Consider the following 15,717-nt stretch of genomic DNA (forward strand, 5'->3'; position numbering starts at 1 on the left):
GACCAAAAGTTAGGGCAATTGAGTTCTTTGTTACTTTATTTCAAGTTAAAAAATTAAAAATTAAAAACTCCGTAAATAAATGTCAAAAATTGAAGGAAAATTTAATAATAAAACTAGATGACTCGAATGAAATTGTTCGGTTTGATAATTTTCTAAAAAATTGCTGATTTTCTATGATTTAATCGGTTTTTTTTTTTTCCTTTTTCGCAAATCCAATATTCTTTCATACTAACCAAAAAATTTGTACGATTTACCGATTTAAGGATTCAACTGCCAGTTCTGATAAAAATGATCCAAGAAGGCCGATGGGCTTAGGAGTGTAAGGTGTCCGAGCTATTCTCATATCCGTCTTCCAAGTATTTGCCCTACCCTTTTTTTTTGTGTATTTTGTTAATTTTTTTAATTAAATTTTTATTTCCAAAAAAAAAAAAAAAAACACCAACTTATGATCACTACTATTTTCCAAAATAACTAGTAACAACATGAAGATAAGGTACTCCTACAATTAGTTTTTTTATACCATCATGAAGAATAACATAAAATTACGTATCAAAATCTAGGGGGATGTTTTTTTGTTTTCAATAATTGAACAACTTCTCAAAAAAAAAAAAAAAAAAAAAATTTTGAACAAGAGACCTAACTATCTGATTGACCCACTGGCAATAGATGAAACTGTGCAAACACCAGCAGATGTGGTGAATGGAATATCTTTGTATGAGGCCACTAGTTCCGTGTTAGTGTTCAGATCCACTTGCAATGTTTCCCAGACTTTCTTCTTTGGGTTCAGGATATCATCAGGCTCACCACTGAATCCAGGAAATATAACTCTTTCTCCAACAGTAGCAGATTTAGGTGGATCAACCAATTCAACCTGAATTTTTTTTATTAAAAATCTCATTAGCGTTCATGTTTGATGATCCAGACTTACACAAGCAATGACAAAGCCAGAAATTTTTTTCAAAGTGAAACTTATTCAAAATCAACCATGGGCTTTAATGGGTATCATAAAACCATTTTCTGAAGCATCTTAACACCACGCAACAAATGATGCAGCCATTTTTGCGACAAAAATGCTAAAATGTGTCATTACCCACCATCACAACAATCTCTACCAAAATTATATATTCATGACCATTAAGCCATTTTTTAAAGCTATTAGATGAACAATATATGTGGTTGCTATCTTCGTGTTAGCAATCTGTATTGCTTTCCTTTTTTTTTTCTAAATCAGTAACACCAAACTATATCTTCAAGGGATGATGAAGGGTATCATCACTTCCAAAAATGGTTTACACATAAAATCAGATAAGATGCAGACCCTAACGGAAAGGTTTCATGGGTTTGCTAACCTTGGTGTGGTCACTGTCCGAAGCAGCAAGAACCATTGCTTGTGATTTTATACCCCGCATGGTTGCTGGCTTCAGGTTGCAAAGAACACATACCTTTCGATTCTGCCAAAGAATCATATGTGTGAACTACTAGACTTGCAGATGAATTATCAAGAAAAAATAAAATAAATACATTCCAAAATTATGATCTGTAAGGGAAGTGAACAAAAACCTGCATTTCTTCAAGAGGTATATACTTCACAAGTCCACTAACAACAGTGCGGGTCTGTCCTTCTCCCACATCAATCTCTTCCACATAGAGGGAATCAGCATCAGGATGCTTCTGAACACTCGTAATAAGGCCAACACGGATGTCAAGTCTTGTAATTGAAATTTCTGTCTCAGCATTGGCCTTAGCTTTGGATTCAGTTGCAGGTTTTACAGGCCGTTGCTTTTTTCCACTGCTATCTGTTCCATACAATGCCTCACCATATTAAGCAACTACTACTAACAAATTAGTAGTGCCTATGATTAATCAAGAAGTATAATGAGAGGTATGAAAAGACACACTAATCATAGTACTCCTGTAATATCAACTTGTCAAGCAAAATGTGCAAGCCACACTATCATCAAAACAAAATAGTTAGCATTTGAACAGAGAAGACCTGTGAAGAACCTAATTATAGAAGAATAAAAGATAAATTAATTAGTGCTTTTATGAACTTATTGGTTGGAAATATATAGGGGTGGCAAAATAAGCTCAAACCCATTTGTCTACCCAAACCCACCCACTCTAATTGAACCCAAACCTACCCAATTATTAGTTGAGTTAAATGGGCATCAACCCAATTAGACCCAGTGATTATTGGGTTTTAACTAAAAACCCATTAAGCCTCATTTAACCCAAAAACAATATACCCAAATTCAACCCAACCCTTCCCATTAAAAAAAAAAAAAAAAAAAAACCCCTCACGTTTCAGTGTTTGGGTTTTCATTTTCCCTCACTCTTCTTCGTCAAATTCTCTCCTCCAGCAATCTCCGATGTTTCTACGACAGAGTCGGAGCCACCGGTTTTAGTCTCAGCAGCTGCCGCCGCCGCTGTTCGCTGCTCGATTCTCGTCAGCTCAGGGAACTGCGGCTGCAGAGACGGTGAGTGAGGAGCAACGAGTCGATAGCAACGCGAAGAGCCGAGTCAACCCAGACAGAGACCGAGTCATCACGCCTTGGTCACAGGACTTCAACGCTTGGTACCTAGATGTCATTGCCAACGCTGAGCTCGCTGACTATGGTCCTGTGCGTGGCACCATGGTTATTCACCCCTACGGTTATGCCATTTGGGAAGCGATTCAGGTTAATTCTATTTTCCAATGTAATTTCATTTCTCGAGAAAAAACAAGGAATACTATTTCTTTTGATTTTTGGATTCACAGTGAAAGTTTTGCGGTTGAAATAACATTTCTTTGTATTTGTTGCACTGTTCAGTTGCCAAGAAAGTGAGAGAAAATAGAAAAGAAAAGAAAATATTTTTTTATTTGGATTTTTAATATAATTGCTGATGTAGATGTGCTTATGTGGAATTTTTTAATACCAAGAATGGAGTCTAGAGAGAGCGGAAAAGAGAATCCAAGAAGGTGTTGAAGTTTTCAATTTAATGGTATTTTGGTAATTTTGATAATTGGGTAATGGGGTAAGTTGGGGTTTACCCATAATAATTGGGTTGGGTTGAATTTGGATTAGAAGTAATTAGTTAAATGAGTTTTAATGAGTAAATGGGTTTTATATGCCCAACCCAATTATGCCCATCCCATACCCACCCATTTGACACCCCTAGAAATATAGCACATCAATGACACCCAACCATGCAACGTGTAGCAATTGAGTTGGCAAACACTAGAAGTGTGTAAATAAATATAATATCAATAAAATGCAACCTGAAACTTTTGTTTTCTTCAGTTTCTCTGCTATCTTCTCTGCTTCAGCTTCTGCCCTCACAATCCTATCAGCTTGGCTTCCTGCAAACTTCTCTCTGAAGAATTCTACTTCTTCATCTTTCTGAACATTTGTTTTTGCTAAGTTAGTAACTACGAGACAAAGCCCACAAAATCTCCATCACAATTCACAAAACAAAACATAGAAGTAGGAGAGTTATACCAATTCCTTAAACAATGGCTCTGGTGTCCCAATTTTGTGACCAGCAGGTAGGATCTCCCAAGGTCGGCTTACCCTATCAATATCTCCTTTTTCAAGCAAAATTGGAGTATCAGGAGGCAAATTAAGCTGCTTAAGTACCTTCAACACAACCAACAATACAAATATTGTTAGCATGCGCAACCATATTAGCTAACTCACGATAAAGAATACTGGCATTACCCTAAGTGCCTCAGAGAGATCTACTGGTAGGTTAAATTACCTCAAGTGAAAAAGATGGCATAAAAGGTTCTAACAAACATGCGAGAAGATATACTAGCCCAGCCGAAGTTCTTATGACAAGAGAGCAAGAAGGTCGATCATCATTGTAAAGCTTCCAGAATCGGCTTTCCTACATAGCAATCATGAGCAAAGTACACCTTAGGAGAGAGATTTTGTTTCATGGGCAGCCAAAGGGCAATTTCCAACCAACATCCTCATAAAAGAACATATTAAACAAACATCCAAATCAGTACAAACAAAAATGTTCTAGACTTACTTGTAGATATCCATTCCCTTCACTAGAAATGCTCATTGCAATTTTAAGCCCTTGCTTTAGTTTAACCTATACAAAATGCAAATAAGAATGTCATTATTATGCAAAAGCAATTAGAGAAAGTGGGCATGGGGCAGCTTCTGGTTGCATGACAGTATACTAGCCAGTATTTCAATCACCTTTTCCATGGCTTCTACATATTGCCCCACATAGTCAACAATGCTACCAACCAATTTCCTAGTTGGCTCATGTTGCAATGGATCTGGGTCAGCATCTGAAGGCTGAGGAATAATGGAACCATATCCTTGACCTGTAAAAAGAAACACGGATATGCACTTGCAATTTCTCTTCATACCAGACAAGCCCATTATAATAAAAATGGCAAAACCATTTGGAATTTCATAAATATTAAAGGTCTTGGCATAATGTAAGATGGACTATTGGCACCATTTTGAACTCTCTAAAATATAAATGCCTTGCAAAAATAGGCTTTTTTTAATAGGTAAAGTTACTAAAGACTGAACCCCAAACATTATACTGCCAAAAAGGTGGACACGCCACTAAGCCAGAAGGCCATTAGTACACATATATGCAATAGGCATTGAGAATGGTTCTAATTCAGTGAGGCACTAATTAAAATGTGCCACTTCTATAATTTGTGTTCTGTACTATAACAACAATCCAGAAATATTATAAGTATGTACCACAATCAGGAGAATCAAATAAAAAACTAGCTGAACAACAAAACTTCAAGGAACTTAAGGTACACAGCCAACCAACCTGGAGGTTTAACAATGAAACTCAAAACTCGATTTATAAAGTTGCCCAAGTTATTTAGCAACTCGTTGTTTAATTTTGCTTGCAAGTCGGCCCATGTAAATAATGTGTCTGACACCTAGTTTACACAAACCCATTCATCAATCCAGAAAGCAATTAGTAGAACCCAGCATTAATTCTTATTAAAAAAAATAAGTAATAAATATATGCTGCTTACCTCAGGCCTATTAGTTAGTAAGTAATATCTCCATACTTCTACTGGAATGTTTGTATCTTTTGCATCATTGCCAAAGACTCCAATACCTTTACTCTTAGAAAACTTTCCTACAGAAACCATCCAAATGAAAATTCATCTAGTTCAAGATGTTTGAATGAGAAACACCATTGTTATGTAAAAGAGAAGGTAATTGATCAATCATCCATCTAAATGACCAATAAATTGACCACCATTGCACATCAGCTAAACTGCTACAAAATAGTTGGCTAACCTGCTTCATAATTCAAGTATTCAGTGACACTGATAGTCTTCATTAAAGTCCAATTTTCACCAGTTCCAAGAAGTGTAGATGGAAACATCACCTAAAACAAGAATATAGTAACAGTAAAAAAGGGTGTGGGGGAAGAAAAAAAGCAATCCCCACAACCATGAGGTCCAAGCCAAACCATAAGTCTCCATGACAATGATGGAAAAAAAGGACAACCAAACATTTACTAAGCTCAAAACATCTACCACTACAACTTAAGGTTTTTTTTATACCCCAAAGGGAAGATTTGAACTAGTGACCCCCACTTCATGAGGGGAGCCACAAGTTGCCATCTTATGTACAGTTCATAAGAAATAATTAATAAATAACCTAAATTCTGAAGCCAAAAATTTCACAAGTCTTGCATGCAGTATCTATGAGACCAATTAGGTGAACTAATAAAACTCCGCTGCTCCATGCTATTGAACTTGCATTAACATTGCCAATGACAAAACAACAGTTTTTATTTTAACCATTAGTACAATAACTTCACAAAGTCTCATCTCTTTAGATTTGATTTAATAGCAATTTAGATTCGAGTTTCATGTCATCTAACTTAAGTCGATAGCAATCAATATTTGGAAAGCGTAGAGGATTTTAACAAAGAAAATTGGTCGTGTGGTTACACTAAAATTACAAGTCAACAAGTTACTAGCACAATGATACAAGATATAAATCCTCATAAGGGTGAGACAAGATTTACAAGAAAACATACCAACTTAGTGACTGCCACAAGGTTCTAAAATTATATGCAATAACTCTTGTATGTTATTGTTATCTAAAAGATACAATGGTTACTGTAAACTTTTAAAAACATTAAGATGCAATAACAAATTGTATGTTATTTACAAGATGCAAAGACCACGTACATTTCTGGAAATATCTAACCAAAAAGACAAAAAGAAAAATTAGAAGTAGCTGGCTAAAACTGAAAACATGGAAAAGAATAACATAGATGTGTGGCCGTAAGAAGATTTCTTTAAAAAATAATTGAACTTCAGTTTCTCAGCTTGGGGGAAAAACATTGATAAGCATATATCTGACAAAAAAACAAAATCTAACATTCTAACTAATCTTAGTACTTTGAGTTAGTATCTTGCCCTCTTCTGAGTTATCAGAAAATTTTAACAAAAAATCACTTACAGTGTGGAAGGGCACATTGTCCTTGCCCATAAACTGATACAACTCTACATCTTCAGGATTCTTCCACCACTTCTCCCACTCAGGTGTGTGGCAAGCAGTAATAGAAACATATCCGATAGGTGCATCAAACCAGACATAGAAAACCTATCCACCACAAGTAAAAAAAAGGGTCAATTTGCCAAAATTTGAGATAAAATTTTAAGAGGCCAGCATGAATTCAGCATGTTCGTCTATCAACTAATAACCTTATCACTAAATCTCTCAAGTGGAACTGGAACCCCCCACTTCAGATCCCTGGTTATACATCGTGATTTCAACCCTTCTTTAAGCCAGGCATTTGTTGTTTGAATGGCATTCTGGCTCCAAGATCCAGCCACCGACATTTTGTTGATGTATTCTTCCAATTTGTCCTTCAGCAAGGGGAGTTCAAGAAACAAGTGGTTTGTGTCACGAATGTGTGGTGTCGTCTGACAGACCTGTTAGCACACAAAGCTCATGGATCAACTATACAAAATGTATAAATAAAACAAAATGGCATAATATCATACATCTACTGAGAGTAGCTTTCTTTATTTTTATTTTTTAGTTTTTCTTCTTCTCAGAAAATCATGGAACAAAAATATGATGCTGAGGGCTCTGAAACAGGCCCCAAAAAGAGCTAGGCCCAAGAAACCAAATCAGGACTCCTAAAGTAAGTTTTCTGACTAGAAATTCATAAGTTAGTCAGGCAAATGATTACTAAGCACTAGTTTTCTTGCAATATAATTGGCTTGCACAAAAACGTCCTTGTTTCACAATGATTTAAATTTTGTTTATAGCTTCAAAACGGTAATAACCAGAAGGATCAGAGGATGAAAAATTTATTCATTTGAAAGAGAAACAATCAAATGTCTGAGATAAAATGTCTTTTTTGGACAAACTACATATTTTAAAAGCTGAATGCGCAACATGGATAATATTTCATACAATCAGGTTCCTCATTTAGAATTTGATAATACAAAATAGAGACCTCAATGTTAGAAGTAAGTTTTTTACCTTGCACCTAGGATCTTTTAATTCTGTCGGATTCAAAAGACTGCCACAATTTTCACATTGATCTCCTCGGGCAGACTGGTAATTGCACCCTTCTTTTGGGCAAGTACCCTCCACAAGCCGGTCAGCTAAGAACCTTTTGCATGTATTGCAGTAAAGCTGAATATGGCATGAATAAAGTGTTAGTAACAAGAGGTTAAATACATCTATCACCATTAAAGCCTATAATTGACCACAATAAAAAGCTGTAGAACAAAAAGGAGACACCAGAAACAATATCCAATAATTGGACAACTAAACAAGAATAGAGAAGTCTTCTTTTTCTTTTTCTTGCATAAAAGAAAATAACTCATACTTGCTGCATGGAATTCTCAGAAAGCCAATTGTTCTCCAAAATTTTCTTAAAAATCGCTTGGCAAATTTCCGTCTGTTCTGGAGTTGAGGTACGCCCAAATTTATCAAAACTTATATTGAACCAGTCATAGACTTCCTTATGAATAGCATGGTATCTGTAAATGCAGAACACATAAGATGGACTGATGAATAGCTTGAGAAGTATATTATTTTAAAACATCCATAAAAGCATTGAAAGAAGAAGAAAAAAAATGAAAAACATTAAAGACAAGGAATAGCTAAGAGAAACATACCACTTTATCCAATAATAAGTAACTTAGTATATTGAAAAGTATCAGCAAACAAATTGAAATTCAACATCATACATTGAATAAAGAAAGTAGAAAAACTCCAGAAAAGTAAGCCCTATTACTCAAGCTACTGAGCCCAGTATAGCATGATCAAGTCAAACAGAATCAACTTATAATAATCATGGTCATTTTTTCTCTTAAAACTCAATTGGAGTCTTGGACAAGGTTATGAAGATGAGTGTGGGGCCATGAAATCTCAATCATGCTAACATATGCAGTCGCTGTGTTTGAGAAAGTTCCAGAAAACATATTGAACCTCATTTTCTACCGATCTCTCCTTTATATTTTTATTTTTCTTCTGATCTTCAGGGACTAAAACTGAGGACAAGTTTCACATCGCCTGAGCCTAAAGCATAAATGGAGTTACAAATGATCCCATAATAATTTGATCACCATATTCATTGCAAAGTTCACTTAGCAACCAAGAAAAGTACATTTTTGGGCTGTTTGGTTGTGTGTTTTCAGAAAGTAGTTTTTAAAACAGTTTCTAGACAACAAGTAGAAGTTCAGTAACATGTTTTTAACTGTTCTCTTTTTTTTTTTAATTATTATTTATTTAAAAACAAAATACTGGTTTTAAAAACATGAACCAAACAGACCGTGGTGTCTTTTCATTTTCTCTATCTATCACACAATCTTGCACAGATACGTGTTGTGTTGTTTAAACAATGAAAACTGTTGTTTAAACAACACAACCAAACAAGCCTTTAATATGTCCCAAGAGAATTGAATGCTTAAAATGGGTACATTTGGATTGAGTATATTAAAAGAATAGTAGTAAGTGAGAGAAACAATATTGACTGAGAAGTTAAACTAGAAAAAGAAGGGAAGATTAAGAAAAGTTACTTGTCGCAAATCTGCTTAGGGGTAGAGTTCTCTTCCAGAGCTTTAGTCTCCGTGGCTGTCCCGTACTCATCAGTTCCACATATGTATAAGGCATTGTAGCCTCGGAGTCGGCAATAGCGAGCAAACACATCAGCACTAAGCACACCTGCCAACACACCAGAAAATTGGGTTTGTTTTGTTTTGTTCTGTTCCCTCCATGCTTGCTAATAGTTATGGAAAGGAATATTATAATTATTAAGAGATACATACAACCGATGATGTTTCCAAGATGAGGGACGTTGTTGACATAAGGCAAGGCGCTGGTAATGAGGATGTTCCGTTTACCCTTAATAGGAACCTTCGCCGCCATTTTTACAATTGCCTGCTTTTTTTTAATTCAATCTTCACAGAGTCAGCTTATTTATTTATTTTTCAAGGAGAGCTATATTTGTATTGGTATTTTCATTCTTAGCCGAACCCCAAATCACCAAAATACACACATTCATCATCACACTTGCAATAACACCCATTAAATACCCAAAAGAAAATGCAAAAAAAAAATCATAACGCAGTGCAAACTTTGTGGTTGCAGAATCATAGAGACCTAGACCTAGTGAATGAAATATGAATATGCATATACCAAAATAACAAAATTGATTATATATTTATATCTAACACACTATTAACCCACTACTATGAATTTATCTAACACACTCACAATCTGAAACACTCAGCAGCTGCAAAAACAAATAACACAGAGACTCCAAACACAATTACATAACACAGATTCACATATTCAAACTTAATTCACAATCACCCTCAGCCAGAAAAAAAAAAAAAAAAAAAAAAAAAAAAAAAAAAAAAAAAAAAAGAACCCACAATCAAAGATTCACAAACATTAAGGAGTGGAGAGAGAAAAAACACAGATTCACATATTCAAATTAAATATGAAAATCAATGTTAGGCTTTGAAGTTGAAGGAGAGAAAAAAAATACTTGAAGCAGATGAGATGTGGGATGGGTCAGTCACTGCCGCAATGGGTTGATCAGCTGGTAAGAGACTCGTATGGGTGGCCGATGGCGGCGGCGGCGACGTGGTTGACGGAGTCACTATCTTCTCTCTCTCTCTCTCTCTCTCGACTTTCTCTATATCTTGTCTTAAAGTTTTCTCTTTTTCCTTTTTCCTGAATTAGGTTAAGTTGAAATGTTGGATTGGGCTTTCAATATTTTTGGTTTGGGCGGCTGGGGGGTTTGGGAAGGGGGTTAAGGCTTTGGAAAGGGGGCCAATCCAATTAAAGTCTTATGAATTTTTTTTTTTTTTTTTTTTTGAAGTGTGATGAGTGCTCATTTAATATCTGATTTTGGTTGGGAGAGTGGTAATCAACTATTTATGCATTCTTCTTACTAATAGATCGTGATTTAAGTAGGTTTCTCAATGCCTCAATGGTATTAGGATGCTATGTGGAGCTGAAATTAATCCATTTTTTTTGTCCCAAGTCTATATAAGTATGTGTATATAAACATATAATTTATAATCTACAATCTAATCTAATTTAATCTAATATTATTTATACTTAAGCCTAATTATGATTAAAGGGAGTAAAAGCAATTGAAATCAATTGAGGAGTGCTGCATTTCTTTTTAGAGATAAATATGGGTGACCTATTTTGGATTTTTTTTTTAATAATAATTTTATTATACCTGTAATGTGCTCTACATTGCCACGATTGTTTGTTTGGTGAGTGAAGCACTACTTTTATAAAAGAAAGGTGAAGGGTGTGATTGTGGATTTAAGATCATGGGTACATGTGTAATCACTATCTTTTTATTTTTCTTTTTAAAAAGTGTAAAATGGAGGGTGAAAGTGTGGGTTATAAGACCAACCAAGTGCATGTGTAAATTACTAATAAAGAAAATTATTTGCAGATGTATTAGTTGAATTTTCACCCAATAGTTTTTTTTTTTTTTTTTTTTAATAATGAACCTATCAATAATGGGAATGCCTCTAATGCTGACACTTTCATTTTGGCGTATCTATTGCCTATATAAGTATAAAGTTGTGTTAATAATTAGTTGCCTCTAGTGCTCACCAGTCACCACACACAAGTGATGAGATGTGCTAGGTTCATTGGACAAAATAAAAATCCCCTGTTACATTTTATCTATTAGGAATTGCAATTTGCTACACGTAAATACGTAATTTTTTTTCATAATAAAGTAATCAAGTTTATGATAACAAAGAAAATTGAACACTCATAGCTAGTGGAACATAAAATTGAATACTCATAGCTGAACATTGGACTTTCATTCCACTTGATATCTAATGATCATTTTTCACATAGCCACTTAGATTTCTGAATGTATCAATGTTTTCAGACTTTTTGACTTCTTTTGGTTAACAATTTACCTCCCCCGCCGTGGTATAATTTTCCATTATGCATTTTCCACCATGTAGCATAATTTTCATGTAAGACCATGTCAAACGTCCAACTTCTAGATTCCTAACCAGCCAATTATTGCTATTGTTGCCACACCTGTATGGCTGTATCAGCATTCTAATCCCTCCATTGTCCATTTGTCCTTCATGTCCTTAATTACAGCGTGTAATTTGAATCCTCAAGATCTTCCAAAACTTGAGGCAAGTAGAGATTATTTACATTTGAGAATGGAATTCTTTAATTTTTAACATGTTTGATGTTTATACATTCAGCTCAAATCAGCTTGGACATGGCACCACTGGAGAGGTCTATTAGGTTATGAGCATTTTAACATTCTTAGACCAGATACGATGAATGCAAGATTATGCGAAGGAACTATATTTCATAGCCAGCAGGAAAGGAAGCAAGTTTCTGTTACAATGGTTTAGAAATTATGACAACATTGAAAAGATTAAAAGAAGAAGAAGAAGTAAAAACAATTAAGGAAAGAACTTTGAATGGACCGAGATGGACTGAAGTGGACCGATTGGACCAAATGAACCAAAGTAATGGTTGCTTTTAAAGTGTGATGAGTGCTCATTTAATATCTAATTTTTGTTGGCAGAGTGGTCATCAACTATTTATTCATTCTTCTTACTAATGGATCGTGCTTTAAGTAGGTTTCTCAATGCCTCAATGGTATTAGGATGCTATGTGGAGATGAAATTAATTCATTTTTTGTCCCAAGTCTTTACAAGTATGTGTATATAAACATATAATTTATAATCAACAATCTAATCTAATTTAATCTAATATTATTTATAGTTAAGCCTAACCCTTTTTTTTAGAGTTTTAATTTATGGCATTTGCTCTTGATGATAGCTCTTTATCATTAGACCAAGATATCAATTAGTTTTTGGTGTAGGTAGGGATTAAATCCCAGATCTCTTATACAACCATCAGAGATTTTACCAGTTGAACTAACTGGAAACCACATTAGTTAAGCCTAACCTAGTTTTAGTATTATGTTAGCTTCTTCTACAACATGTGATCAGATTTAAGATGTTTTGGACATGTCAAATATTACGCATCAATAATAAATGACAGTGAAAATAACTGAGGATATGTCATTAAATGCGCACCATCAATTCCACTAATTTTATATACCTTATTTACGTTATTTTGTGTCTAAATTAAGAAATATAAGTAAGACCTTAAAGGCTCATTAAAAAAGTAATTGGGAAAAAACACTTGCCAAAATTATATAATATATTCCATCTATTTGTTCACCTTATTATGGTATTTTGTAACTAAGTTGAGATACTTTTTATGAGTAATAAGTTTTTTAGAGATCTATGTTGTTTAGAGATTTCCCAATGTGTTAAAATCTAAAAAAAAATTAGGACATCTATGCTACTTTGAGATTTCCAAATGTGTCAAAATCAAAAATAGAGGCAATATTAATAAGAGTTTGAATTTGGTAAGGATGATGTGTACGTTTTACATCATCCAATAAGAAATTGTCACATCGGTTTTTGACTTAAAACCTGAAATATAATGTTTATTTGAAATGTTATCCTATGTGATAAGATTTTTTTTTTTGGAGAAACAGTTACAATATATATATATGAGTAATTCTACGGTACCCCCTTAAAAAAAAAGGGGGGTACGGTACCTATTAGTAGGTAACCTACTACACCAGGTTACTTTTTTCTCACATTTGATGGTTCCATCCTCACATTGTGCAGTTCCGACATCACTTGTGACAGTTCTTTTCTCACATTTGGTGGCTCCCTTACTTTTTTCTCACATTTGACGGTTCTATCCCACATTGTGCAGTTCCAACATCACATGTGACAGTTCTTTTCTCATATTGGTGGTTCCCTTACTTTTTTTTCTCACATTTGATGGTTTCATTATCACATTGTGTGGTTCAAACATCATATATGACAGTTCTTTTGTCACATTGGGTGGTTCCCTTACTTTTTTCTCACATTTGACGGTTTCATCCTCATATTGTACAGTTTCAACATCACATGTGACAGTTCTTTTTTCACATTTGGTGGTTTCTTTACTTTTTTTCTCACATTTGACGATTCCATCTTCACATTGTGCAGTTCCAACATCACACGTGACAGTTTTTTTTTTCACATTTGGTAGTTTCCTTACTTTTTTTCCTCACATTTGACGGTTTCATCCTCATATTGTGTAGTTCCAACATCACATGTGACAGTTTTTTCTCACATTTGGTGGTTCCTTTATTTTCTTTTTCTAACATTTGACGGTTTCATCCTCACATTGTGTAGTTCCAACATCACATATGACAGTTCTTTTATCACATTGGGTGGTTCCCTTACTTTTTTCCTCACATTTGACGGTTTCATTCTCACATTGTGCAGTTCCAACATCATATGTGACAGTTCTTTTCTCACATTTGGTGGTTCCTTTACTTTTTTTTTTCTTCATATTTGACAGTTCCATCCTTACATTGTGCAGTTCTAACATCACATGTGATAGTTTTTTTTTTTTTTTTTTTTTTTTTTTTTTTTTTTTTTTTTTTTTTTTTCACATTTGGTGGTTCCCTTACTTTTTTTTTCCTCATATTTGATGATTTCATCCTCACATTATGCGGTTTCAATATTACATATGACAGTTCTTTTATCATATTAAGCGGTTCTCTTACTTTTTTCTCACACTTGACGGTTCCATCCTCATATTGTACAGTTCCAACATCACATGTGACAGTTTTTTTTAACATTTGGTGGTTTCTTTACTTTCTTTTCTCACATTTGACGGTTCCATCCTCACATTGTGCAGTTCCAATATCACATATGACAGCTCTTTTGTCACATTGGGTGGTTCCCTTACTTTTTTCTCACATTTGACGGTTCTATCCTCATATTGTGCAGTTCCAACATCACATGTGACAGTTTTTTTCTCACATTTGGTGGTTCCCTTACTTTTTCTCACATTTGACGGTTCCATCCTCACATTGTGTAGTTTCAACATCACATGTGACAGTTTTTTTCCTCACATTTAATGGTTCCCTTACTTTTTTTCTCACATTTGACAGTTTCATCCTCATATTGTGCGGTTCCAACATCACATATGACAGTTCTTTTGGCACATTGAGTGGTTCCCTCACTTTTTTCACACACTTGACGGTTCCATCCTCATATTATGCAGTTCCAATATCACATGTGATAGTCCTTACTTTTTTTTGTCACATTGACAGTTTTTTTTTTTCACATTTGACGGTTAAATCCTCACATTGTGCAGTTCCAACATTACTTGTGACAATTTTTTTTTCAAATTAGGTGGTTCCTTTACTGTTTTCTCACACTTAACGGTTCCATCTTCACATTTTGCTGTTTCAACATCACATGTGACAGTTCTTTTCTCAAATCTGACCATAATTTTACATTTAGGCTTATCACCGAGGTCACTTTTTTACTTACTAATAACCGCTCATCACAATAGTAATATTTTTAAAGTTATTAAAAAATTTAGATCTAAAATTGAAAACCAAAAAAAGAAAAAAAGCATCCCATGACATTAGCCCAACCACAATAATTACTCTTGTTCAAAAAAAAAATCAGCTGGAATTATCTTGGTTTCTTCCACAAATATTTGAATATACCAATTAACTTCCTACATATCTCTCTTGGTAGCTTCCATCACATTCAGGGGCATAATTTCCTATAAAATAACATAGTTGAGGTTATTTTCTTGATGTTTATGTTTTTATTATTTATATATGATGGTGAACCAAAAATTAGACTATCTCCAATTCGTCCATAGTGTCGTTCAAGACCAGAAAGGTCATCCAAGTGCATGAAGGTCATCCAGCATGGAGTCACTTGGACAACCGCCAAACACTAAGAAATTTTTGGAGTAAATCTATATCCAAAAGCTTATAATTTGGACCACGTTCTACTATTTTGAAGTAGGAGCAAAATTCTTATTCATCGCTCTAACTTCTCACTAAGTTCTTAACTTCTGATGGCAGTTGTAGAAGTTAAGTCTAAACTTTTTAACTTCCATCCATGTTGAGGAAGTTACTAAATAAGTAACCACTCCAAAACTCACTATAAAAGGACTCAGCCATATGAAATCAAAGTAAGTTTTTCACCACTTATAGAGTTGGAATTCCTGAGTTCAAGAGAGAAAACTAACTTAAGCATCGAAGGGTTCTTGGCCAATTTACCCTGGTCATTTTTTATCTTGTGTTTCTTTCTTTTCAGGCCTTCTAAGCAATCCCAAGCCCATTGAAGTTCGAAGCATT

General features: G+C 34.5%; 1 protein-coding gene across 3 annotated transcripts; it reads right to left on the reverse strand.

The window, feature by feature from the left end:
• Window positions 1–483: 483 nt before the first annotated feature.
• LOC115963775 (methionine--tRNA ligase, cytoplasmic-like) lies at window positions 484–10,252 on the reverse strand. 3 transcript variants are annotated; one of them, XM_031082936.1, is made up of 18 exons: window positions 10,012–10,248; window positions 9,287–9,398; window positions 9,038–9,182; window positions 7,843–7,996; window positions 7,491–7,646; window positions 6,701–6,931; window positions 6,456–6,599; window positions 5,277–5,367; window positions 5,006–5,112; window positions 4,792–4,906; window positions 4,191–4,321; window positions 4,015–4,080; window positions 3,739–3,867; window positions 3,480–3,617; window positions 3,260–3,380; window positions 1,561–1,796; window positions 1,350–1,451; window positions 484–871 (listed from the first exon to the last, which is right to left on the reverse strand). In XM_031082936.1, the coding sequence occupies exons 2-18, from the start codon at window positions 9,384–9,386 to the stop codon at window positions 641–643; spliced, it is 2,397 nt and encodes a 798-aa protein (XP_030938796.1). In that variant the 5' UTR covers window positions 9,387–9,398; window positions 10,012–10,248; the 3' UTR covers window positions 484–640. The 3 variants fall into 3 exon arrangements, with proteins under 3 accessions (XP_030938796.1, XP_030938797.1, XP_030938798.1); XM_031082937.1 differs by having other exon boundaries at window positions 9,287–9,401; XM_031082938.1 differs by lacking the exons at window positions 484–871; window positions 1,350–1,451; window positions 1,561–1,796 and adding an exon at window positions 2,328–2,647 and having other exon boundaries at window positions 10,012–10,252.
• Window positions 10,253–15,717: the final 5,465 nt, after the last annotated feature.

This window comes from Quercus lobata, chromosome 10 (genome assembly GCF_001633185.2).
Source record: "Quercus lobata isolate SW786 chromosome 10, ValleyOak3.0 Primary Assembly, whole genome shotgun sequence".
In the NCBI taxonomy this organism is placed as follows: Eukaryota; Viridiplantae; Streptophyta; class Magnoliopsida; order Fagales; family Fagaceae; genus Quercus; species Quercus lobata.